The sequence below is a fragment of the Nicotiana sylvestris genome, chromosome 12 (genome assembly GCF_000393655.2).
Source record: "Nicotiana sylvestris chromosome 12, ASM39365v2, whole genome shotgun sequence".
Classification (NCBI taxonomy): Eukaryota; Viridiplantae; Streptophyta; class Magnoliopsida; order Solanales; family Solanaceae; genus Nicotiana; species Nicotiana sylvestris.
The window spans coordinates 161,319,243-161,344,695 of record NC_091068.1 but is presented as its reverse complement, the minus strand read 5'-3'; the positions used below and the strand labels follow the sequence as shown (position 1 = coordinate 161,344,695).

Genomic DNA, 25,453 nt, shown 5'->3' with positions numbered 1-25,453 from the left:
AGTGGCAAGTTAAAGGACAAGGACAACAACAACAAACAGAGCTAAATGAGGGAGCAAGCAAAACAATGAGGCAGGATAATGATAAAGCAGTTACAATCACTGAAAGTGTTGGAAATCCACAAGTAACAAAGGATAAAGGAAAAGCAAAAGAAATGCAATATGTTGACCAAAGAGAGGAGTGGCCAACTCTGGCTAGCAATAGCAGACTAACACTAGGAACTACAGCAATAACTACAAAAAATGTCTTTCAGATATTGCAACATGAAGAGGAAAGAATGGAGGAAACTAGGACACCTGATTTGGGAGGTGGAGTAATCATTCACCAATGACTTGGATAATTTGAAATATTAGGGGACTGAATAAGAGATATAAACAAAAAGAAATAAAGTAGTACATAAAAGATAAACACATCAAGCTGGTTGGGTTAGTTGAAACAAAGGTGAAAGAAGAAAAAGCAGGGAAGGTGATTAGTAGAATAGTCCCTGTTTGGAATAGGATGACAAATTATGAGTATGCTGTGAATGGAAGGGTATGGATTATATAGGATGAGCAAGTATATACAGTACAACCATTAGACAAACAAGATCAATTCATTCATTGCCTAATAACTGGGAAGCAGAATGGGATGTATTGCTATATCACAGTGGTGTATGATCATAATGATGCAGATCAAAGAAGAAATCTATGGGAGCACAATAAAAGATTAGCATAGAATACTACAGGACCTTGGTTACTTCAATGCTATTCTCAATGTCCAAGATAGAATCTCTAAAGTTCCTGTGAAAAGTACTGATATAAAGGACCTTGCTGAGCTATGCCATGACATTGGTATTGCAGAGTTACCATGGAGAGGGGATTATTTCACATGGACTAACAAGCAGCAGGGTGATGATAGGGTGTGGAGTCGTATAGATAGGATGTTTGGTAATGATGTATGGATGATGAACTACACTCATCTGAGCACTGAGTATGGGGAGCCTTATATTTCAGATCATAGTCCCATGTCCATCAACATAAGGCAACCTAGGAAGCTTACCAAGAGCCCATTTAGATTCTTCAATGTATGGGCAAGCCATCCTGATTTTGAAATAATAGCAAGGGAGGAATGGAGCAGCAACAAAGTAACATGGAAGATGGAGAGTATTTGGGCCAAGCTTAAAAGGATGAAAAGGCAATTTAGACAACTCAATGAAGCTGAGTTCAAAAGAATAGCTGAGAAGATAGATCAATCAAGACAAACCATTCATCACATACAAAGCCAGATGCAAAATAGCTATAGTGACCTGCTGCAAGCTCAAGAGAAAGAATGGTTGCAAAAGCTGGAAACATGGTCAATGGTGGAAGAGAAGATACTACAACAAAAGCAAGAGCAAACTGGATCAAGTTGGGTGATGCCAATAATAAGTTCTTTTCTACAATATTAAAGGAGAGGCAGCAGAGAAAACAAATTGTGGAATTACAAACATTGTCAGGAAGTACCATAACAGAACATGCAGCTATAAAGGAGGAGATTATATCCTTCTAAAAAAGCTTAATGGGAACTAGTGCACATATACTTTCAGTTGTGGACAAGATGGTAATGAGGGAAGGGCCAACTTTAACACAGCAACAAGAAGAAGACCTGATTGCTGAAGTTACTAGACAAGAGATAGATAAAGCTCTGAAGGGAATAGGAAGTGATAAAGCACCAGGCATAGATGGGTATAATGCAGAATTCTTCAAGAAAGCATGGACAATGATCAAAGAAGAGGTGTATGCTGCAATGAAAGAATTTTTTCACACAGGGGTGATGTTTCCAGCAATCAACTGCACTACTATCACTTTGCTGCCAAAAGTTCCTAATCCAGTGACAATTAAGGATTTCAGGCCTATTGCTTGTTGCACTGTGTTATACAAGCTTATCTCTAAAGTCATAGCTGGTAGATTACAGAAGATCATGCCATACATCATATATGAAGCCCAAGTAGGATTTATCCCAGGGAGGAAAATAGCAGACAATATCATTCTTGCTCATGAGCTAGTTAAGGCCTATAGCAGGAAACATATCTCCCCTAGATGTATGATGAAGGTTGACATGATGAAGCATATGACTCAGTTGAATGGGTGTATTTGGAACAATTTTTAGAATATCTATGCTTCCCAACAAAATTCAATAACTGGATGAGAGCTTGTGTGTCATCAGTGAGTTATTCAATCATGATAAATGGGGAGCTGACAAAACCTTTTGAAGCTGCTAAAGGACTCAGACAGGGTGATCCCATATCACCATTTCTATTTGCAATTGCAATGGAATACCTAAGCAAGCTGCTCAAAGGGTTGAAACATGCTAAAGAATATAGGTTTCACCCTAGATGTGGTAAGCTAGATATAACTCACCTCAGCTTTGCAGATGACCTACTGATATTTGCTAGGGGTGATAGTAAGTCAGTCTCCACTCTACATGCTTGTTTTATGCAGTTCTCTGCTGCATCTGGACTGTTAGCTAATCCCATTAAGAGTGCAATCTATTTTGGAGGAGTTGCTTAGGATACTAGACATGAAATTTTACAGAATACTGGATACTCACTTGGGGAGTTACCTTTCAAATATCTGGGCATCCCATTGGACACAAAGAAGCTATCAGCTATGCAATGGCAACCACTGATTGATAGAATCGTTGCAAGGATTTCCTCTTAGACAGCTCGAAAATTATCTTATGCTGGAAGGGTACAGTTAGTCCAAACAGTGATATTTGGTATCCAATCTTATTGGTCCCAAATATTTATTCTACCAGCTAAAGTGATGAAACTAATAGAGTCATATTGCAGAAGCTATATATGATCTGGCTCTAATACAATTACAAAGAGAGCTTTGATAGCATGGGATAAAATGTGTTTGCCTAAATCTGCTGGAGGGTACAATCTGCTGAATACCAGAGTTTGGAATAGAACTGCTATCACTAATGTATATTGGGATCTGGCATAAAATAAGGATAAAATGGATCCACACATACTACATAAAAGGGCAAAGCATAGTGGAGGGTACAATCTGTTGAATACCAGAGTTTGGAATAGAACTGCTATCACTAATGTATATTGGGATCTGGCATAGAAGAAAGACAAAATGTGGATAAAATGGATCCACACATACTACATAAAAGGGCAAAGCATAGTGGAGATGAATATACCCCAACAAGCAAGTTGGATGGTGAGAAAGATCATGGAGGCAAGAGAGGTGATTCAGCAAATGCCTACAGTACAATACATGCAGAGTAGTACCAAGCAAATATACTTAGGCATTCTGGGAAGCTACAACAAGGTGGCATGGAGAACCTTAATGTTCCATAATAAAGCTAGACCCAAGGCAATATTCACTATGTGGATGCAATGTCATGGGAGACTGCTGGCAACAGATAGGCTTGCAAACTGGGGAATTCAAGTAAGTCCAAGATGATGTTTATGCAATGGAGCAGATGAATCACATGTACATCTGTTTGGTGGATGCAGTTTCACTAAATTAGTATGGGAAAGGCTTATGCAATGGATACGAATTCATGTGAATCCAATGCAATCTTATACACAGATGATTGCATGGGTAATAACACAAGCTAAGGGGAAATTGTGTAAGGCCAAAATATTAAAAATGGTATATGCAGAACATATCTATGGGATATGGAGGGAGAGAAACAGTAGAATATTTGAAGAGACAACGAGGACTGCAGATCAAATAGCAAGAGAAGTGGCATGTGTTTGCAATATTAGAGTTCAAGGAGGAATGAGGGCACAAATGCAGCAACTTATATTTTGAAAACAGTATAGTAACTAACCAGCTTCTTGTATAGTGTTCTTATGTACTGCTCATAGTATAGGATAGAGTTAGAATATGTGTAAAGATTAAGTGAGTCGAGGATGACTCTACTGTTTTGTAAAGATTTTATTGGTGATTAATGGAAAATATAATTACCAAAAATAATACAGTGAGAAAAGAAGAATAGGAATTTCAATGTTTGAAAATTTTGAAAGAATAATTCAAACAAAAAAACAAATAAAAAGCAAAATTACTTAATTAATACACAAAAGGTGACACCGCACGTGTCCATCTCCCATGGGCGTCTAGTTTTAAAAAAAGAAAAGAATAATAAGATTGACATAAGATTTGAACTCACAACCTCACTTAGAGAGATAGACCCAATAACCATCACGTCATATAATATTTTGTGTATGGATGCATATATATATATATATATATATTGAGAAAATATAACATTATTATACATGATTTAGGGAGGAGAGCATGTGTTCACGTGCCCAATGGAATCCCCCTAAATACGCCCCTATCTAACTAGAGACTATTTTCATGGCTCGAACCCATGATCTACTGATCAGTTGACAACAACTTTACTGGCAATAATACAAGATTTAATACTATATTCTTAAAACTTAATTAAAAATAAGGAAAATGCAGCTTCTTTTATATACACAATTTTTTTATTCGTGTAAACCTACCATCTGTGCATGCTAGTATTATTTATTTATATATACATAAAAAAAAAGTATTCACGTTGGACCCCACATGTGTCATCACCATTGTCCTATTTTGCAATATTTTTTCGGACATCTGCCACTGAGCGCTGTTTTGTTTTTCATAACTTTCCCAAATTAAAAAAGCATTGTTTAATTTCCTTATTTTCTGAATTCGTAGCTATCTTCAATTGTCATCTGAATCTCCAATGCTATCGCTGCTGCGTCTCATTATTTTTCCACTGCTGTTACTTCTTCCTTATGTAGTCTTTTCCCACTTCATTGTTGAAAATCTACCAGGCTTCCAGGGAAAACTTCCTTTCAAACTCGAAACTGGGCAAGTACTATTAATTTTCATATTTTCTGATAACCCAAACCCAGCAGCCTCCCCTATAGTTATAATTGGTATGTTGATTCAGTTATGTAGGTGTTGGAGAAGAGGAAAAAGTGCAGCTATATTACTACTTCGTTGAGTCAGAAAGAGACCCAGAAAATGACCCTCTTATGCTTTGGCTCACCGGAGGTCCTGGTTGCTCCGGCCTCTCTTCCTTTGTCTATGAGATCGGTATGTTTAATTCATTTTCTCCTCTTTCCTTCATATTTTTTTAATTTGCCATCAATTTTATCATCAAGTATAGTCCTGCCCTATATAAGTGACTGTAAATTTTTTATTACATCTTATATGTTACTACCTTTTATAGTAATTAAATAAACTGTTATTCCAAAACTAACTTTCCCGAAGGCAGGGGCGGATGCACCTTGAAAACACTCAGGTTTATCTGAATCTAATGCATGTAGAAGTTCACTAAAATTATAAGAAATAGTAAATATTAACTCATAACTTTAAAAATATAATGGATTGAAACCTTAAAGTTTGAATTTCCCGGTTACTTAAACCCCTGAATTATTGATTAGGTGTGGGATTATTTTAAACGAGTATAGTCCACTTTAATGGTTGAGGAGTGATGATACACGTGGTTCTTCGTCACGTCCTAGTGGAAAAATACATATTTACAGCTACTTTAATTTAAAAAAAATAGAGAAGAACCAGAGGGTAAGGGCAGTGGTTTATAGCTCATTATTCATTTAATATAGTCGCATGGTATTTGTTTTAAAGAAGGTTAGAGGATGAAATTACCTTTGCAGTTTGAGCCCCTTGCAAAAGATGAATTTACGTTATGTCTCATTTTATGTGACACACTTTTCTTTTTAATTTGTCACAAAAAAATGTTTTTCTATATTTAAAAGTAATTTAACCGTAAAATTCTTATTTCATTTTTAATGAGATAATTTGTAGTCATAAAGTATCTAAAACTTTAGACTATAAATTTTAAAAGTTTTTTTTTCTTAAACGTTGTGCCAAATCAAACACATAACATAGTATCGACGCGGTATATTCAAAAGAAAAGTATAAAAAGAGGGATATAAGTACAAGAATTGACGGGCTTTTCCAAATCTTCTTTTTGACAAGAAAACAGATTCCCTCTATTACCAGTGTTATCATTACATATCAAGATATCATTTTTTTCATTAGATGAAAATCCTTTCTCCATTAAACTTATGTTAAAAGTCAATCTATTCAAATATTGTATTAACAAAATAATACGGTACAATACTATAAACCGGTACATTATGAAAAGATGGGTAGATACTCTCTTCTCCTGTCCGAATATTCAGTCATTGATCGATGATTTTAAAATGCTATGTTTATTTTACCCTTTAAATTATCGGCCTTCCTTTCTATATAAATTTTTATATCGTTGTTTTCTTTTCGTTTCCTTTTCATGAAATTATCGGCCTTTCTTTCTTACTTCCGTTTCTTTTGTCGCCTGAAATGTTTTACCTATAATTTGGTGCCTTTTCTTTGGCCTAAATTGTGCTCAAGAGTTGGATATTTTGAAGTTTTTGATTGATCGTCTTCGCATGTAAGAGTTAATAATGTAGCACTAACCTCTTTCTTTACCAAGCAGCAGTAGAGGAACACAAAAATATGCACAATGCTGAATATTTTTCCACAAGGTTTGGAGTTCTATTAATAAAAAACATTTATTAGAGTAAGGGGAAAAAAACAAAATGTTCTGGACAAGTGTATGCTTCTCGTCTGGATTATTGTGTCTCAGAAGTTAATAACTTGCAAAAATGACACTTAATGCTGCTTTCAGGCCCTTTAATGTTTGATTATGCAAATTCTAGTGGAGATTTCCCGAAATTGGAGTTGAACTCAAATTCTTGGACCAAGGTTCTGTAACCTTACCTTTTTACCGTTTCCTTGAATTTTCTCTGTTACTAGTTTATGCAAGCATTATCTGCTTTTAATTACTAGGTGGCAAACATAATATTTATAGATCAACCTGCTGGCTCAGGATACTCCTACGCAAAGACTTCGGAAGCTTACAACTGCAACGATACTCTGGCTGTAACTCTAACTTATGAGTTCCTTAGAAAGGTGAGAGAAATTTGTTCTGAGCAAATCTATCTGCATGTTTCGAGCTTTTACAATAACAACAACAACATACCTAGTGTAATCCCAGAAAGTGAGATTTGAGGAGGGTAGGATGTACACATACCTTACCCCTACCTTTGTGAAGGTAGTTGTTCATCGAGTTTATTCGTATAGCTAAAATTGCTTCTTGTGATCTTCATGACATGGTTAAACATCTACCTTTTTTTGGATGTTTCAGACTCTAGCTAGCTAATGACAAATGCATATTCTTAATAAAAGTTAATATTTCAGAGAATAAAAATAAAATGTGATCTTCTGTTAAGTCAAGGCGTTGCCAATAAAAGCACCCTTTCTGACTCTGGAACGTAATATCCTTTAGTTGCCTGGCACTATACAACAACAACAAACCTAGTGAATTTCCACAAGTGAGATCTTGGGAGGGTAAGATGTACGCAGCCTTACCCCTACCATAGAAAGGCAGAAAAGTTGTTTCCGAAAGACCCTCAGCTAGTTGCCTGGCACACTATAAAAAAGGAAAATGTTACTTTATAGGGAAGGTGGAGAAAGAGTATTTATCTTTGTTCCTCTTGAGTACTGTTTACATATGGTCAATTTCCATTACTGTGTAAGACTAAATTCCAAAATTCCATGATCTGCTAGGTTAAAAAATGTGAATAAAGGTTCTAATACAGTTCTGAAAGACTGAAAGTCTTGATTCGTTGTAGTGGGATTCATTATCCATTTTGTATTCTAAATCTTGAACGAAGAAACTTAATGATTTGACACCTGATGAAAAAAAGTGGAAAACCCTGTTTGAATCTTATTCTCCAACAGCATGTATTTATCTCACATCTCATGTCTCAATATCGTTCAGAACTTTCATTCTAATGCTTAAGGTAATCAAAAGGCATGAAACTGTTATAAGCAAATTCACGAGACTGTGAACTTCTTGTGCTGTAGTGGCTTATGGATCATCCCAAGTATCTCAAGAATCCACAATATGTTGGTGGTGATTCCTACTCAGGCATTTTTGTCGCACTGCTTACTCGCAGAATATATGATGGTATTGTATCTTGTACTTGAGTTAAGGATCAGTCTTTTTATTATCTTGTTTTGTGACCTTTTTCTTTCTTTAAAGGTATTGAAGTTGGTGAGAAGCCACGAGTGAATATCAAAGTATGAACTCCAATACTTTCAGTTGGACACCTCTTCCTGCTGTTCTCATTATTGATACTTCTCATTTTAAATTCTGTCCTCAAACATGAGGTTTTGGATTGAATGTAGGGATATATCCAAGGCAACGCTCTAACAGATCATTACATCGACGCCAATGGTAGAGTCATATATGCTCATCGTATGGGACTTATTTCAGATAAACTCTATCAGGTACTGATATAATAGCTTATGCTCTGTACTCTAGCATTCAATAACTAACTGCTAGTTAATGACAGTCTAGAAAGGAAAAAACAGCTTCTCCCCTGGCTCTACAGTTATGCTAACAAATTGAAGTCTTCAAATTAAAACAATTTGCTTCTTGATTATGGTTCAAATAGATATTACGTTCAATTCATTATGATTCTACAATTAATCTTCTTTATGTTATTGTGTAGTCCACTAAAGCAAATTGCAACGGAAACTATGTGAACGTTGATCCGAATAATGAATCATGTCTAAATGATCTTCAGAGAGTAGATAAGGTAAGGGAGCATGTTTAGCACTTACAAAATATTAATATATCTTCAAAGATGTCTTGACTTAAATATTCCATTGTTGCATGTGTGTAGTGTCTCAAGAACATACGCCGGGCACATATTTTAGAACCTTGGTGTGACCTGCCATTTTTAATGAGCATTCTCCAAGTAACACCTACAAATGTGCGGTCGCTGTTTCCCATTGAAGGACCATGGTGTCGAGTAAGTCTCTGTTTCTCCCCCTAATGAGGCCTCATTAGCATCATGTATCGTGTTAATTCTGTTGGTTTATTATACAAGAATGTGCAGAAGTTAACTCTTTTAACCCAAAAACCAGGAAAAAAATTACATATACTCTTACATTTGGGCAAACGATAAAGCTGTCCGGAAAGCACTAAACGTTCGTGAGGTATACAATTACGTTTTTATTCCCACTGTCCATTATCAGTTCCCCCCCCCCTCCCCCCGCGGCTGGTCTTCAAGTAGGTCCAGCCGAGAAAAAGAAATTGAAAGCAAGAAAGACTTTTGAAGTGATATGATCATGAAAAATATCAGGGAACAGCATTGGAGTGGGTGAGATGCAATGACAGCATGCATTATAGAGGTAAAGAGAGAACTGAATCATATGTGTATGATGTACAAAGTGTTATTGATGATCATCGGCATCTCATCAGCAAATCCTGTCGAGCTCTAATTTATAGGTACTATTCGTCTTCTTCTTCATTCTAAGTGACTTTAAGATCATATTAGTCACTAATCTTAGAAATATATTCCTCTATGTTTTACGTAATCTCTCAAATTTGTTAGAAGTGTTAAAACCGTGTTAACAATAGTTTTGTGCATCAATAAACGAACTAACCTAGTGACATGAATTTGTTGATGTGTGGGTTCACTAGATAAGGGTAAAACAAAAAGGAAAGAAAGAAGAGGTATAGCTCATCTTGAATATCGAATAAAGTCGTTCATTGTGTTATACCTTTGGGTGTTTTGGCTTAAGAAAAATAAGCTGTAAAGTTATTAGTACTATATGTTAAGCCTAATCATTGGAAAAAAGTTTCCAAAAGAGACCATTTGACATTTGTTTGACTTTGACAGTGGTGACCATGACATGGTTGTTCCTCATTCGAGCACGGAAGAATGGATAGACTCTTTGAAACTGCCTATTGCAGATGATTGGGAGCCTTGGTTTGTTGACGGTCAAGTAGCAGGGTTGGTCCTTGACCTCTTTAAGTATTTTGACTTCCCAAATCTTGAACATGCACAAATAGTTCTTAATCTTACTCATACTTTGTTTATGTAGATACAAGGTTAAGTATTCACAAAATGATTATGAGCTGACATATGCAACTGTTAAGGTAAGGACTATCCCTATCGCGAAAAGTACTCTAAAACCAATAACCATTACATCGTGATCCTCCTTTCATTGTTTTCTTGACTTCATTTAATTTAGGGTGGGGGTCATACAGCTCCAGAATACAAGCCGGAACAATGCCTAGCCATGGTTGATAGGTGGTTTTCCGGTTACCCTCTTTAGTTTCACCGTTGCAAAATATTAATGTATTCATTTGTTTCTCTTGACATAAGTTGCATCTTTGAAATAGCAACACCACCCTTTATTATTCTTATGTTATGCCTCTTGTCATCTTAATTGTGGCAAATCACATAATTAAAGTGTGAATCAAAGGCCACAACTATTTATATTTGTTGTAGTAAGAGAAGCTGGAGATAGTACTTGTTGAATATTCTGTTTTCATCCCCTCTAAACATCCATATGTATTTGTCCTGACAAAGTTATAAGAATGTACAACTTCCTATGGACAATGACCCCGTACATTTGACTACATCTTGCTACGGGCACGCAATGTCCTTGTACTGTCCTGATTTTTGAAATTGGATTTCGAACTTAAAAAAGGTGAAACTCCATGGTAGTGTCTTGGATTTCGTCCATGATTTAGTCATGGAGTTTCACTTTTTAAGTTTGAAATCCATAACAATGTCATGGATTCCAAATATTGGCTATTTTTCAATAACTTTTGAATTTGTGGTTAATTTTCAATTACAAATTCGAAAAGGCTATTTTTGAACTTTACCTGGTATAAACACAAAACAGATAATTTGCATCGCATGACCTTCTGATGCTAATCTTGAATTCTGTTTCCTTTGCCTTTAAAAGTAGTTGCATGAATTTGTCTATGTGCGGACAAATTTGTGAAAATAGCGCGGGCTAGCCAGTTTTCGGACTGGTAATTGAAAAATAGTCGGCGTTTGCAAAGTCATTTAAAGATAGCCACTATTTTGCTGCAACACGGAAAGTGTCAGCATAATATACTGAAGATTGGTGCACCTTTGTATGAAAGTTTTTATGTTGGAACTCTAGCCCACAGAAAGTTCCAGCATAATATATTGGAGATTGGAGCGCCTGTGTATGAACTTCCAGCATATTATGCTGAAATTCCAGCACACGGAAAATTCCAACATAATATACTAGAGATTGGAGCACTTGTGTATGAACTTCCAGCATATTATGTTGGAACTCCAGTATATCATGATGGAATATTTTCTGGATTTTGAATAGTGTTTTCGTTTAGATTTATCTTTACATGAAAAATGGTTATCTTTGATTACGTTTGAAATTGTGGCTATTTTTCAGTTATCACTTGTAAATCTGACTATTTTTGAATTTTGCCCGACAAATTTAGCCTTGGGAACTAACGGGAGACAGAATTTAGATAGTAGCCTAAAAAGAGGTCGTTTGTGCAAATTTTGAATAAACATTCATATTTTCGCTAGGCGTTATCGTACTATATTATAAGTGTGAACACTTTTAGGTGAAGTTATTTTACTTTAAAAAAATCCTTCAAAGCTTGAATGACCAAATTGCCCAAATAAAATTACTTCTCATTAAATAATTATTTGCTACTATCAGTCATTTTCAAACTATTCTAATGTATGTACTTAATGGGAAGATCTTTTCACCTGCTAATTAATTATTCTCGGCCTCTTGATATGTCAATTACGTTTCCACTAATATAGCCATTAATTATTTTGCATAAATGCACAGAAAGTTAAGTTGGTTAATAAAATTAGGGAATCCTATTAAATGATAAATAATGATTGTGGTGAACTGTTAATTAAAAAAATATTTTACCACAATCTAAGCCTTTTGACCTCCCAGCATTAACCAAATTAATAACTCTTCATTTCTATCAAAACGTAAAGATTTTTTAGGAAATGAATAAGTATACAACACACCAGGTTCATCTTCATGGTAGAATAATTTTATATTATCAATACCTTTTGTCATTAACTTTGAATAAATAAAAGGCACTGTAAATTCTTTGTGGCAGCTCACATCCAATGTAACTGCTCTAGAAGATGACAGGACAGTCAACAGCTTGGTTCTTATTACAGACAAACGGTAAGATCATTGCATCAACTTTACTAATCTGATCGCTTTTGAATTTAGCACAGAAAGGAATTATCATTGTGCGTGACATATATGCAAAATGTAGGACATTGTTGTTGTTGCTATACTCGACTTTAAATGCTGCTTTTGTTGTTATGAAGTTGACAAGACATCGCTTTGGAAAGATTTGGGCAAGTAACCATGTATCAGAAAAATGATTCTTAATTGCGTAATGGTTACTCCGACTATTTGGAAGTGAAATATTTTCTTATTTTTCTGAGTTTTCTTGTTGCATTTTCTTTGATAGATTTGAGGACATCTTGAAATCATATGTTATGTTCCTTGTACTTGCAAACAGATATGTGATTCATCAATTTATGTATCCCGATTTTAGTTGAGGAGATTTCTGTTGCTTTGTTGGGACAAGTTTATTAGAACATTTTAATGCTTGAAGATTGCTTTCCAAGACTTAACCACGTCCCTAGGTCATAATTAACCCAAAATAACTGTGATTTCTAAAAAATATCTAACAATAAATTCAGAAGTTGTTTAACTTATTTTTGGGAAGTAAAAGAGATCTTGCTTATATTACTATACATGTGTATTTTAAAATATAAGTAATATAATTATAAATAGTATCCATCTAATCGACTTAGAAAAAATATACTAATACAGAAAGATTTCTCCCTAGAATTTAACTTTCAGAAATATGCGAATGAAAGATAATTCCATTTATTTGAAAGCAATTTCTAGATTTGTGCTTTGCAATTATAATAAATACCAATCCCCTATAATCACTATTTATTAGTTTGAGCTTACCTTTTTTTTTTGTTTAAATTTCACATAACTCATTACATACGTATTTTAATATTTTTTATACTCTTTTAAAATATTTTTACTTATTAGCATGGGAGCATGGGATGTTCAGAAACTAGTTGTATACTAGATATGAACTAGACCTGTTAAATGGGTCGACCCGACATGAACCTGAATCCATTATCTCTTGGCCCGTGGGTCTTTAACTGGGCCGGGCTGGTTCACTTTCTCATAGGGGCCGGTCCGGATTTAACCCGTTCATCAAAACATGTTGACCTGACCCGTAACCCCTTAACCCGGGGCCCTAATGGGCCGAATCCAATTTAATTAAAAAAAGTTAAAAACTAATAAATGATATGAATTTTAAACTTTATATACATATATACGAACTTGAAATTACCACATGTGCTTGAAGCCAGTTAGAATAAAAATGAAAGAAAAACCACATTTCATTAACATTAAAACTTGAGAAACATATGAAATTCGACTATTTCTAACTACTAGTCTAAAACATATGGAATTTGACTATTTCGACAAGACGCTTGATAGTGTCTGGTACTATATTCTTTCTTCAATGTTTGGATTTGATTTTTTACCACTTGTCTATATATATATATATATGTGTGTGTGAGCTGGTCCGGACCGGTTGACCCATGGGTCAGCTACCAATTCGGTCAGGTTCGGTTCAGTGGATCAAAATATTATAGCCTGGCCAGGCCCCTTAAATTAATGGATTGGTCTGGTTAAAGTTTTGTGGATCATGGATCGATTAAAAGATCAATTTTAATGGGTTATGCCCACGAACCGGCCCATTTGACAGATCTAATATGAACCTCAAAATTTTACTTTTAAAAGTCAAAGACTCCAAGAATATCGGAGAGCAAATTTGGCCAAAAATGCAAGCTGGAGGTTGGACTATGGAGTAACGAACCAAAAATACTCTCCGTTCACCTATTGAGCCAAAAATATCCTTCGTTCACATATTAAGCCAAAAATGTCCCTACATTATCTTGATGACTCACTTATGCACTTATTAACTAACAGACTTATTTGAAAAATATTTTTAATTAATATCCACGTGTCACCGTCCCATTGGTCTAAATTTAAATCTTTACTAAAAAAATTTAAAAAAAAAACACCCAGTATGGTTTTTTCAAACTCCCCCAAAAATGCCCCTAGACTATTTGATTTGGTATAAAAATGTCTCCGTTCACCTATTGAGCCAAAAATACCCTCCGTTCACATATTAAGCCAAAAATGTCCCTACATTATCTTTATGACTCACTTATGCCCTTATTAACTAACAGACTTATTTGAAAAATATTTTTAATTAATATCCACGTGTCACCGTCCCATTGGTCTAAATTTAAATCTTTACTAAAAAAATTTAAAAAAAAAACACCCAGTATGGTTTTTTCAAACTCCCCCAAAAATGCCCCTAGACTATTTGATTTGGTATAAAAATGTCTCCGTTCACCTGTTGAGCCAAAAATACCCTCCGTTCACATATTAAGCCAAAAATGTCCCTACATTATCTTTATGACTCACTTATGCCCTTATTAACTAGTAGACTTATTTAAAAAATATTTTTAATTAATATCCACGTGTCACCGTCTCATTGGTCTAAATTTAAATCTTTACTAAAAATTTTAAAAAAAAAAACCAGTATGGTTCTTCAAACTCCCCCCCCCCTCCCCCACAAAAAAAAAAAGACATGCCCCATTGCCAACTCCCTCTTTCTTCTCCAATCTCCATGAAATTGAATCAAAGGAGGAGATAATCAATTTTTTTCTCATACCCATTTTATACCCATTTGATTTCATTTAATGAATTCCTTCCTAAGTCAAGATTCCAATTTTATTTTTATACCCGTTTCATTTCATTCTCAAATTCAACATTTTCTTGTTTTAATTGTTACTTTTGTTGTTGTGGTGGTGGCACAAATTCTTCCATTTGCAGAATCTAACGATGAAGAAGAAGTTACATTGTCTTTTAAAATATGGTTTGGATTAATAGGATTTAAAATTGGGACGTGTAAATCAAAACCCAAGTTATGGTAGTTTTTACTTTTTAATTTAGAAAGGGTTTATACTTAGGCCAATGAAACGGTAACACTTGAATATTCATTAATTTTTTTTTTAATTTCTTTTAGATAAGTCTGTTAGTAATAAGACCATAATTGAGCCATTAACATAACAGTGGGCTATGTTTGGCTCAATATGTGGATGAAAGTCATTTTTATACCAAATCAAACCGTCTAAGGGTAGTTTTGGCCCGTTTCCGTTTTTTACTTTTAAGACAGATGAAAAATCTGAAGATGACTGAGTGATCTGCGATAAAGTGACAGATTGATCAAAAGACGTATGTTTAGTACATAGTATTCCTTTGCGGCACCCAAATGAAGTTAAATGAAATTTATGAGAGACAAGGATTTTACAACCGAAACAAGTATTCTCTCCGTTTCGTATGAAATGAGGTACTCTCCATTTTAGTCTGTTCCAAAACAAATGACACATTTCTAAATTTGGAAATAATTCAATTTTAAACTCTTTTATTTTACCCATTTACCTTTAATGAGAAGTTTTTATAGACACACAAATGTCATGGCCCCACAAACTTTTTACCCCTTAAGCTGTTAAGATCACAACTTTCAAAAGTCTTTTTCTTTTTTCTAAAACTCCGTGTCGAGTCAAACTAGCTCATTTAATATGAAACGGAGGGAGTAGTAATTAAGAGGTAAAATCAGAAATAACCTAATTTACAACTGCTAATTAAAAATTAGCCACAATTTCAAAAGTAAGCGAAAATTAGCCAATTTCTACATATCTGAACAAAAATACCCATAAAATCCGAAAAAATGTTAGTTTGAACATATTTGAACAAAAATACCCTTAAAATTCGGAAAAAAATCCAATATAATATGTTGGAGTTTGAATTTATATATATATATGAGATTCCAACATAATGTGCTGGAATTTCATAATATGTTGGAAGTTTAAACGTATGAGCTTCATAATCCAGCATGTTATGCTGAAACTTTCCATGTGTCAGTTAGGGTATTTTTGTCCAGATTGTATCTCCACATAAAATAACGGATATTTTTTTATGACTTTGCAAATATTGATTATTTTTCAATTATCAATCCGAAAATGGCTACCTCATGCTATTTTGACGAAATTAAGTGATTTTCTTTTAAATTTATCTAAACCTTTTTGAGTATAGTCATCCCATATCCAATGCTAATAAAAGGTAGCATGTACTAATAGAATAGTTGTTTTGTGCGCAAGCTGACATGTTCACTATTATTATTATTATTTAAAAAAAGTACACATTTGTTTGCATGACAACTATTATGTTGACCGTCAACATTATACAAAGGTCAATAATTGACATGAAAATTAAGGAGGATTATCAACAACCACTCAAATGTAGGAAAACTCTTTGGTGACCCCAAAGCATGTTGTCAAAAATAGATGCATCGGGATGTGGTGGCTTCAACAACTCCTTTTTTCCAGAACCCTGGAATCAGATTTAAATCTGTTTGTGTGGCCCTATGAGCTTCTGTCCATAAACCTCCTTAACTGCCTTCAACTTTGTGGTGCAAATGCCAGCTGTGATCTGTCTTAAATTGGATACTGAAACCCACCACATAAAAAAAAAAACTGAATTATATTCCTAGATCAAGATCTCTCTTTTATAGTACAATTCCAGCTCTGTCATGTCCATCTTCATATACTAACACAATAATACAAGGAAAATCTTGAAACATCTTATCTATAAAGCAGTACGATAATAACAATAATTAGGTCTCAATTTCAAGCAATATTGGGCTTGACTCTATGAATTTTACAAGGGGAAAAGGCCAAAATTGTCTCTATACTATCGAAAATTAGTCACGTTTATACCCGTTTCTACTTTCGGTCCAAATATAGGCCTGCCGTTAAGAAAGTAGATAAAATCGTCCCTAACCCTAACGGTTGTTCATGACTCAGCAACTAAAATGACACGGTGGACTCCATGTCACTATTTATTTTTTCTTTTGTAATAATAAATAATTAAACCCACTAAAATTAGTCTTCTTCTCTAACTTTCAAGATTCAAAGCACAAAGATTTAACCAATTCTAATTTAAATAACAAGTTGCAGCTTTGAATAGTTTTAGCATTCCAATGTCAAATTCTTTGTTCTATTCAGTCTAAAACAGATCAAAAATTCCCGAAACGATTCTCACCCGGTTGATTCTTCTTTGTTTGCGAAAAAGATTGTTCCATCAAGATTTTACTAGTTTTGATATGTTCAAGTAGTAAAGAAATTTTTTAGCAAAAAAAGAATTTTTCTTTGGGTGGAATTTTAAAGAGAAACATGAGGTCACCGGTAAATGGGTTTTTATGGAGGATTTCTTTCTTAGGATCTAGCTCTTCTTCTTTTTGTGGAAAAGGAGTGTCACTAGCCAGTTATGACCAGTAAAGAGGAGCGAGAGATGGAAGAAAAGAAAGGTGATTTTCTGATGAGTGGTTGGTAGTATTTAAAGGGATGGTTTCTGTTGAAGCTTTTGGTGGGTATTTCCGATGAGTGATTGCTGATGATTTTCTAGGTGGAGAGAAGATGGGATATTTTCTTGGTGGAAGACGGCTGGAGTTGTGGTTCAAACACTGACTGGTAATGATGAAATTTATGAAATAATTTTGTGGAGCAAGATAAGAACCTTGAATTTGCAGCAATGGTGGTATGTTGTTAGAGAAGGAGATGACTAATTTTAGTGGGTTTAGTTATTTATTATTACAGATGGAAAATAAATAGTGACATGGAGTCTACCGTGTCATTTTAGTTGCTGAGTCATGGACAACCGTTAGGGTTAGGGACGATTTTGTCTAATTTCTTAATGGCAGGCCTATATTTGGACCGAAAGTAAAAATGGGTATAAACGTAACTAATTTTCGATAGTATAGGAACAATTTTGGCCCTTTTCCCATTTTACAATGTCCCTAATACTCACTTAGGCTTGTCGTAGTTCGATATTATATTCTGAATCGTTAATTGAGTAATTTGTGTTAGCGAGTGATTTTATTTTGTGCCTCACACAACTTACACTACTTGTGTGAGGCCTCTTTTTATCTCACATATTTGTGGACCCATATCTTACACATCTGGGTCCACAAAATTCTGGGACCCACACAGCTGTGAAACAAAAAAGATGCCTCACACAACTAGTGTCATTTGTGTGAGGCACAAAATAAAATTTTTCTGTGTTAGCTGTCAACCAAAGGCTGACCTACTTGTACTATTGAGGGGTTAACAAACCCCGTAAACTCCGACATAGATCTTATTAGTGGCGGAGCCACCTTATCCAAAGGGGTGTCAAATTGACACCCTTCGTCCGGAAATTACATTATGTAGTTCGGTAATTTTTATTTTATATGTATATATTACTTTATGTTGACTCCTCTTGACTTGTTAACACACTTCTTTATATTTTGACACCCCTTATATATATCTTAAAAAATGATTATACAATTATATTGACACCCTTAACATTAAAAGTCTTTAAGAGGCACTAATAAAAAAATTAATGGTGCCTCCGTAGCGTAAGAATCATGGGCCCACCTCTGCTGTCTACTTATGACAACCTGATAAACGGCCAAAAATGCATACTTTTCGGTGCACTTTCATCTCATAGCTTGTGGGATTACGGTAGGTTACATGAGTTTTTGTAGTGAATTATGCTCATTACGTGCATTCTTATGTGTTGGAGCAAATTGGATGAAATGTGAGGAAAAGAAGTTGATTCGGGACCAAAAGACAAAAGAAGGACTTTGCTCGTTCACTCTCGCGTGCACACGAGAGAGTGAACGAGCTACTGAGGAAAAGCTTGGAAAAAAATAGTGAAGTATAGCAAAAAGGCATGGAAGTGCACGAGATACCTAAAAGAAAAAGAAAAGGAGAAGAACTTTGCTCGTTCACTCTCGCGTGTGCACAAGAGAGTGAACGAGCTAACCTAAAAAGGTTGTTTCGAAGTGGGCTTGTATTATTTCACTCCATGCTAACCCTATCCCATATAAATAGTCTTTAAACTCACTTTTGTGGGGGAGAACGTGACTTTTATGAGGGAGGAGACGCGACTTTGAAGAGAAATTACACACGAGGACTATTGGAGAGCAAGGATATCTCAGATTTCTTCATCTTTTCTTAGTATTTTCAATTATCCACACTTATGAATTTGTTTGATACTATTATGAGTGGCTAAAACCCATAGTTCTGGGATAGTGATTTAGCCATGAATATTATTGTTTGACATTGACTTAACCTTGATTATAATTCACCAATATATGGTTGTTTCTTCAACTCTTTGATTAATTGCTTAATTGTCTGGCCATCAGTTAGGTTCTATTTACTATCTATGCTATGCTTGGGAAAGCAATGTTTAGATTAGAGAAAAATTAAAGAGAGCACGATCTTAACTGTAGGGGGAGGAAGGATTTGTGGTTAGGATAGGAATATACCTAGTCATTGTGCTTAATTAAATATCGTAATCTTAATGCATTCTTAATAGATTGATTTCATAGGAATACAGGCGTTAATCTATTTTGAATAAGCGAGTAGTACTTCGGGAGAAGGCTATGAGAGCAATTGTTCGATTAATTAGCAACCATGACTGAATTGTATGAAAGGGAAAGTTAACTAGAACACAATAGGATTGGTGAATCGATCACAACCCTGATATATTTGTCTCTACTGAATACACAACAACCAATTTACTGCTTGATAATTTAGTTACTATTTAGAATTATTGTTTAGTATAATACACTCTTGAACTCGAATTGGCTCGACTGAATAACAATTTTGGTGAATTTAATGTGTAGTTGATACAAGTCTCTATGGGTTCGACACTCGACTTATCATTTTATTACTTGTACGACCACGTATACTTGCGTGTGCATTTGGAAGCAGACTTATGAATCTTTTAATATTTAAAATGTCATGCATATGTGTATAAAAGTCATACCATGCATGGGTATATGCGTTCACAACATCATCAAGCTTCTGAGGGCAACCCATCATATCATCTCGGCCACTGTGGGCAAAATCATCAACGTATACCAGCTGATCAGGTGGTGGTGCGTATATAATGCCGTAACCTTTTCCTATATCCCATATACATATAATATACATATATACGTATATATAACATCATCTGGTCATAGGTCAATGTACATGAATGCAATGCATGAGAAGTACGTTAATAAAATCTTTCGGAATGTCATAAGACCATTATGCCTTTGAATAATATCATGAAGTAAACTTTTCCAACTTACCTATTTTTTTGAGACCCATGAATAGATGATACAATAATATGACACATGGGGAATCAAGAACATAAGCATCTCTAATATTTCTATGAATAGAGTCATGTATGAAAATTATGCATTTGCACGTTTCATTTGTATCGTATGGATCATGCCAAAAGAAAGAAGGGATAATCTTAACATACTTGAGTCGATTTTCTTGGAAATCCCTTCAATACACATTAATTGTGACAACACGTAATGTCAAGATCGGAGTAGGAAAAAATTCGTATGATATTCTTGAGAAAGATTACACTGTACTCCGTTATAACTGCAAATCCTCACTTTGATTTGAATTATTGAAGTCTTGCATTGCTTGGATATATGCAGATTCATATGAAATGACCCAAAATAATGTGATGAAGCTCCTTAAGAGTCACAAGACTCTTAAGTGATAGATGATATAGTGAATTTGGATGTGAACCATAACGTTAGTTGTATGACTTTTAAGTTTAAGTCTCTTAAGATTAATATTACTTATAAAAGGATGTGGGACCCACTTTCCTAATGACTAAGCCATCTTAAATGCCACTTTATTCTTATATTTTTAAGAGTCACACCTCCATCAAGGCTAGGCTGCCACGTTATTTTTTATAAGGATTCAAAAAATTATCTACTTATTCCTTAATTACATGGTTAATCTTCTACCAAAAATTTACAATTAACCAAATATTCACATAATTAAGAATTATCTCAAATTACTTAAAATACTACTCATTTTTAACATACCTTATACACCTTACTATCATGGCCATAGGGTACCTTGTATCGTACTAGTCCATAAATACTGGGTATTTTAGCTCGGGCCGTATTTTATCCCAAAATGCCATATTTCGACGAAATTTGTTTTTCTTCGATTTTCTTACTTCTCACCTTCACAAATTTACTCATTACTTATTTGAAATAGCATAAAATACTTATAATCTTAAAATAATCTCATTCCCGAACTTACGTCGATTAACTTACGATGAAACTTTAACATACGAAAAATACGGGATGTAATATCTCATTTCCGAGCTTTCACCAATTTGCTTATGGCATACTTTTACGTACGAAAATATGGGGTGTAACACTGAAATAGAGCATGATCCATCTACTACATACGAATGGGCAGTTTATGGGTCTTCCACACGAGGAATCACAACAATATATCCTGAACTTCTTGCAGATTAGTGATACTTATATCACTAAGGAGTCACTCCAGACTATGTGAGGCTCACACTTTTCCCATTCTCTCTGTTGGGCGAAGCAAAGCGATGACTGAAGGCAAAATCGGCTAATTCTATTATATCATGTAACGATCTGGCAAGGAAATTTTTGGCAAGGTCCTTCCCTTCAGGGAAAACTGCACAGATCAAAAGTGAGATAGTCGCCTTCAAACAGAAAGTAAGGGAGTCTTTATACTCAGTTTGGTAGAGGTTCAAGGGGTTGCTCAAAGACCGCCCTTATCACAATTAGAAAAACGAAGCGTTAGCTCACACTTTCATAGAAGGGCTACATCCCAAGACAAAGATTGTGGTAGATGTTGCAGCTGGAGGTCAAGTATTGGAGAAAAGCTTTGATGAGATATATGCATTATGAATAAATTCTCCAAAAGCAATCCGGATTGGCAAGGAGAGATGGGCAGACACACAGTGCAAAAATCTGCAGGGGTTCTCGAGCTAGATGTCGTCTCTGTATTATTAGTGCAGATTTCCACATTGACAAATCAAGTCAATCAGATGACCTTAGTTATTAACAACAGTTCAACATGTTCAAGTGTTTTGTGAAGTATGTGGAGAAGGTCATACGAGCGACTTATGCTCAGTTAATCCAGAGTCTATCTGTTTTGTGGGTAATGCAAATAGGGGCCAAACAAACCAGTATGAGAACACTTATAAACCTAACTGGAGTAACCACCCAAACTTCTCTTGGGGTGGAAACCAAGGTGCTCAGAATCAGTACAGGTCACACGCACCTTAATAACAATATAGACCACCGCAGACGGAACAACAAGCAAACTAATCACTTTAAGGAGATGATGAATAAATTAATGGCTGATCAGCAAGCCCAAATAGCAGAGATGATAAAAAAATTAATGGTTGACTCGTAGGACCAAGCAACAGCGATGAGAAATTTGGAGCGACAAATGGGACAAAGTGCCAGTGCCCAAAATACTTGACCAATTGGAGATCATCCAAGCGACACTGAGGTTAATCCTAAGGCATCTATTAATGTCGTGTCAATCAAGAATGGGAGACCATTAGAAGAAGTCCAGTCGAAAAAGAGAAAACAAGTGACCTTTAATGAGAAGTCGGCCACTATAGAGTCAGAATTAGAAAAATCAAAGGAGGTAGAGAAGCCAGCTGAAGAGGCGGTGGCTAAGCAACCCCCACCATTAGCTGTGAGGCCACCACATCCGTTCCCTCAAAGATTGCAGAAAGTGAAGGATAATGCCGCACATACAAAGTTTCGTGATATTTTGAAGTAGGTGCAAATTAATATTCTACTGGTATACATCCTGCAAGAAGTGGCCAAATATGCAAAATACATCAAGGACATAGTAGTAAATAAAAGGAGGTTGACCGAGTTCAAGACTGTGGCACTCACTGAGGAATATAGCTCAAGAATTCAAAGCAAGCTACCTCAGAAATTGAAGGATCCAAGTAGTTTCACTATCCAAATTTTGATTGGTAAGCATGCAGTCGGACGAGCTTTGTGTGATCTTGGAGAGATAATCAATTTGATGTCGCTATCTATGTTCAGACAATTAGGGGTGGGTGAGCCACGCCCAACAATGGTAATCTTACAGTTGGTTGATCGCTCCCTTTCTCATCCTGAAGGAGTGATTGAAGATATGTTAGTTCAAGTTGGTTCTTTCATATTCTATGATAATTTCATTATCTTGGACTGCGAGCCTGATCAGGAAGTCCCATTTATTTTGGGGCATCCATTCTTAGCCACAGGCCGAGCTATTATTGATATATGCAAAGGAAAGATGACGATGAGAGTAGGTGATCGAGTGGAGGTATTCAATGTGTATAAAGAACTCATATCCAGCCCACTATGATGAGCTATCCATTATTTCTGTGGTAGAAAGTGATGTTATGTCATTGGTGCCTTATATGAGCCCCATACATACTTTTCAACGAGCTTTGATTGGGGATGAAGAAGACAGTGAAGATGAAATGATGGGAGAAATTGAGCAAGTACTTGACATGTCTTGTAGTTATGTCCTTGGGTTTGGGTGATTTGAGTAGTTGGACATGCCTGTCACTCTGACTCCTCCTAAGTCATCTATTGAAGAAGTTCCAAAGCTAGAACTTAAGCCCTTTCCAGCGCATCTGTGCTATACTTATTTAGGGAACTCTGAGACATTGCCAGTGATTATCTTATCCGTCTTGACTAATATACAAGAAGAAAAATTGCTCAGACTACTTCGCGAGCATAAAAAGGCTATTGAGTGGACAATTGCTGACATTAAGGGAATCAGTCCATCGTTTTACATGCATAAAATCATTTTGGAAGACGGACCGCCCTAGTGTTAAGCAGCAAACAAGATTAAATCTCATTATGAAAAAGGTCATGAAGAAGGAAGTAATTAAGTGGCTCAATGCAAGTATCATTTTTCCTATCTCTAATAGCAACTGGGGTAAGCCTAGTGCAATATGTGCCCAAAAAAGGGGGGATGATTGTAGTAGAGAATGAGAAAAATGAGCTAATTTCTACTCGCATCGTGACAGGATGGAGAGTTTGCATTGATTACAGAAGGCTCAACAAAGCAACCCGCAAGGACCACTTTCCACTTCCATTCATTGATCAAATGTTGGACAAATTGGTGGGGAATGAATATTATTATTTTCTTGATGGTTATTCGAGATACAACCAGATTGTCATATGCCCAGACGATCAGGAGAAGACCACTTTTACTTGTCCTTATGGCACTTTCGCCTTCAAGCGTATGCTGTTTGGTCTTTGTAATGGTCCAGCCACTTTCTAGAGATGCATGATGGTACTTTCACTGTTATGGTGGAAAAATTTATGGAAGTCTTTATGCATGATTTTTCTGCCTTTGGGTCTTCTTATGACGACTGTTTGAAGAATTTGATCAAGGTGTTAGCCCGTTATGAAGAAACAAATCTAGTGTTAAATTGGGAAAATTGCCATTTTATGGTGCATGCATGCATCGTGTTGGGTCACAGTGTGTCTAGAAGCGACATTGAAGTTGATAAGGCTAAGGTAAAGGCGGTTAAAAAATTACCTCCACCCATTTCAGTTAAGGGTGTCTCGAGTTTCTTGGGACACGTGGGGTTCTATCGACGCTTTATAAATGATTTTTCAAAAATTGCTACTCCTTTTTGCAGGTTGCTTGAAAAGGATGTAACTTTCAATTTTAATGACGCCTTCCCGAAGGCATTTGAAAAGCTTAAAAAGAAGTTGGTGGTTGCCCTCATTATTGCGGCACCGGATTGGTCCTTGCCATTTGAACTTATGTGTGATGCAAGTGACCATGCTATTGGGGCAGTGCTAGGTCAGAGGAAAGACAAGGTGTTTTATTCCATCTACTATGCAAGTAAGACTTTGGATAATACACAACTGAATTACACCAACACTGAAAAGGGTTGTTAGCCGTTGTGTGGGCCTTTGAGAAATTTCGGGCATACTTGGAAGTCATAGTCCATACCGATCATGCAACAATCAGGTATCTATTTACAAAAAAGGGAATCTAAGGCTAGATTGATGCACTTAGTTTTGTTGTTGTAGGAATTTGATGTAGAAATATGAGATCGAAAGGGCACAGAGAACCAAGTACCTGACCATCTATCAAGGCTGGAAAATCATGACCACGTGGAGGAGGGTGGACAAATTAAAGAAGCATTTCCTGATGAGCAACTTTTTGCTATCACCTAAGACCCTCCCCCATGGTATGCGGACTATGTGAACTATTTTTTAAGTGGGGTATTTCCTCCTGAAATTGAATCTCAAGCTAGAAAGAGGTTTCTACATAATGTGAACTTCTACTGCTGGGATGAGCCATACTTGTACAAGCAATGTGCTGATCAGTTGATGAGGAGATGCATTTCAGAAAAGGAGGTGGAATCAATGTTGTATGATTGTCATGCATCACCTTATGTGAGCCTTAAAGGAGGCGATATAACAACTGCAAAGGTATTACAATCCAGTTTCCTTTAGCCAACATTATTCAAGGATGACCATGCATTTTTTAAGAAGTGTGACCAATGTCAAAGAACAGGAACAATCATAAGGAGGCATAAG

General features: G+C 35.6%; 1 protein-coding gene across 1 annotated transcript; it reads left to right on the top strand.

The window, feature by feature from the left end:
* Positions 1 to 4,601: 4,601 nt before the first annotated feature.
* Positions 4,602 to 10,454, top strand: LOC104242476 (serine carboxypeptidase-like 18). Its single transcript, XM_009797528.2, has 14 exons — positions 4,602 to 4,836; positions 4,919 to 5,064; positions 6,662 to 6,738; positions 6,823 to 6,945; positions 7,903 to 8,005; positions 8,081 to 8,118; positions 8,227 to 8,328; positions 8,553 to 8,639; positions 8,727 to 8,855; positions 8,971 to 9,042; positions 9,189 to 9,334; positions 9,729 to 9,842; positions 9,934 to 9,988; positions 10,084 to 10,454. The coding sequence occupies exons 1-14, from the start codon at positions 4,709 to 4,711 to the stop codon at positions 10,165 to 10,167; spliced, it is 1,404 nt and encodes a 467-aa protein (XP_009795830.1). The 5' UTR covers positions 4,602 to 4,708; the 3' UTR covers positions 10,168 to 10,454.
* The last annotated feature ends 14,999 nt before the right edge of the window (positions 10,455 to 25,453 follow it).

What these genes read in the sequence shown, in the direction of transcription:
- LOC104242476 (XM_009797528.2), top strand. Translation starts at nt 4,709, where the DNA reads ATGCTATCGCTGCTGCGTCTCATTATTTTTCCACTGCTGTTACTTCTT. An exon ending in TACTCGCAGAATATATGATG is followed by an intron (nt 8,006 to 8,080) that starts GTATTGTATCTT and finishes CTTTCTTTAAAG; the next exon opens with GTATTGAAGTTGGTGAGAAG. An exon ending in AAGCACTAAACGTTCGTGAG is followed by an intron (nt 9,043 to 9,188) that starts GTATACAATTAC and finishes GAAAAATATCAG; the next exon opens with GGAACAGCATTGGAGTGGGT.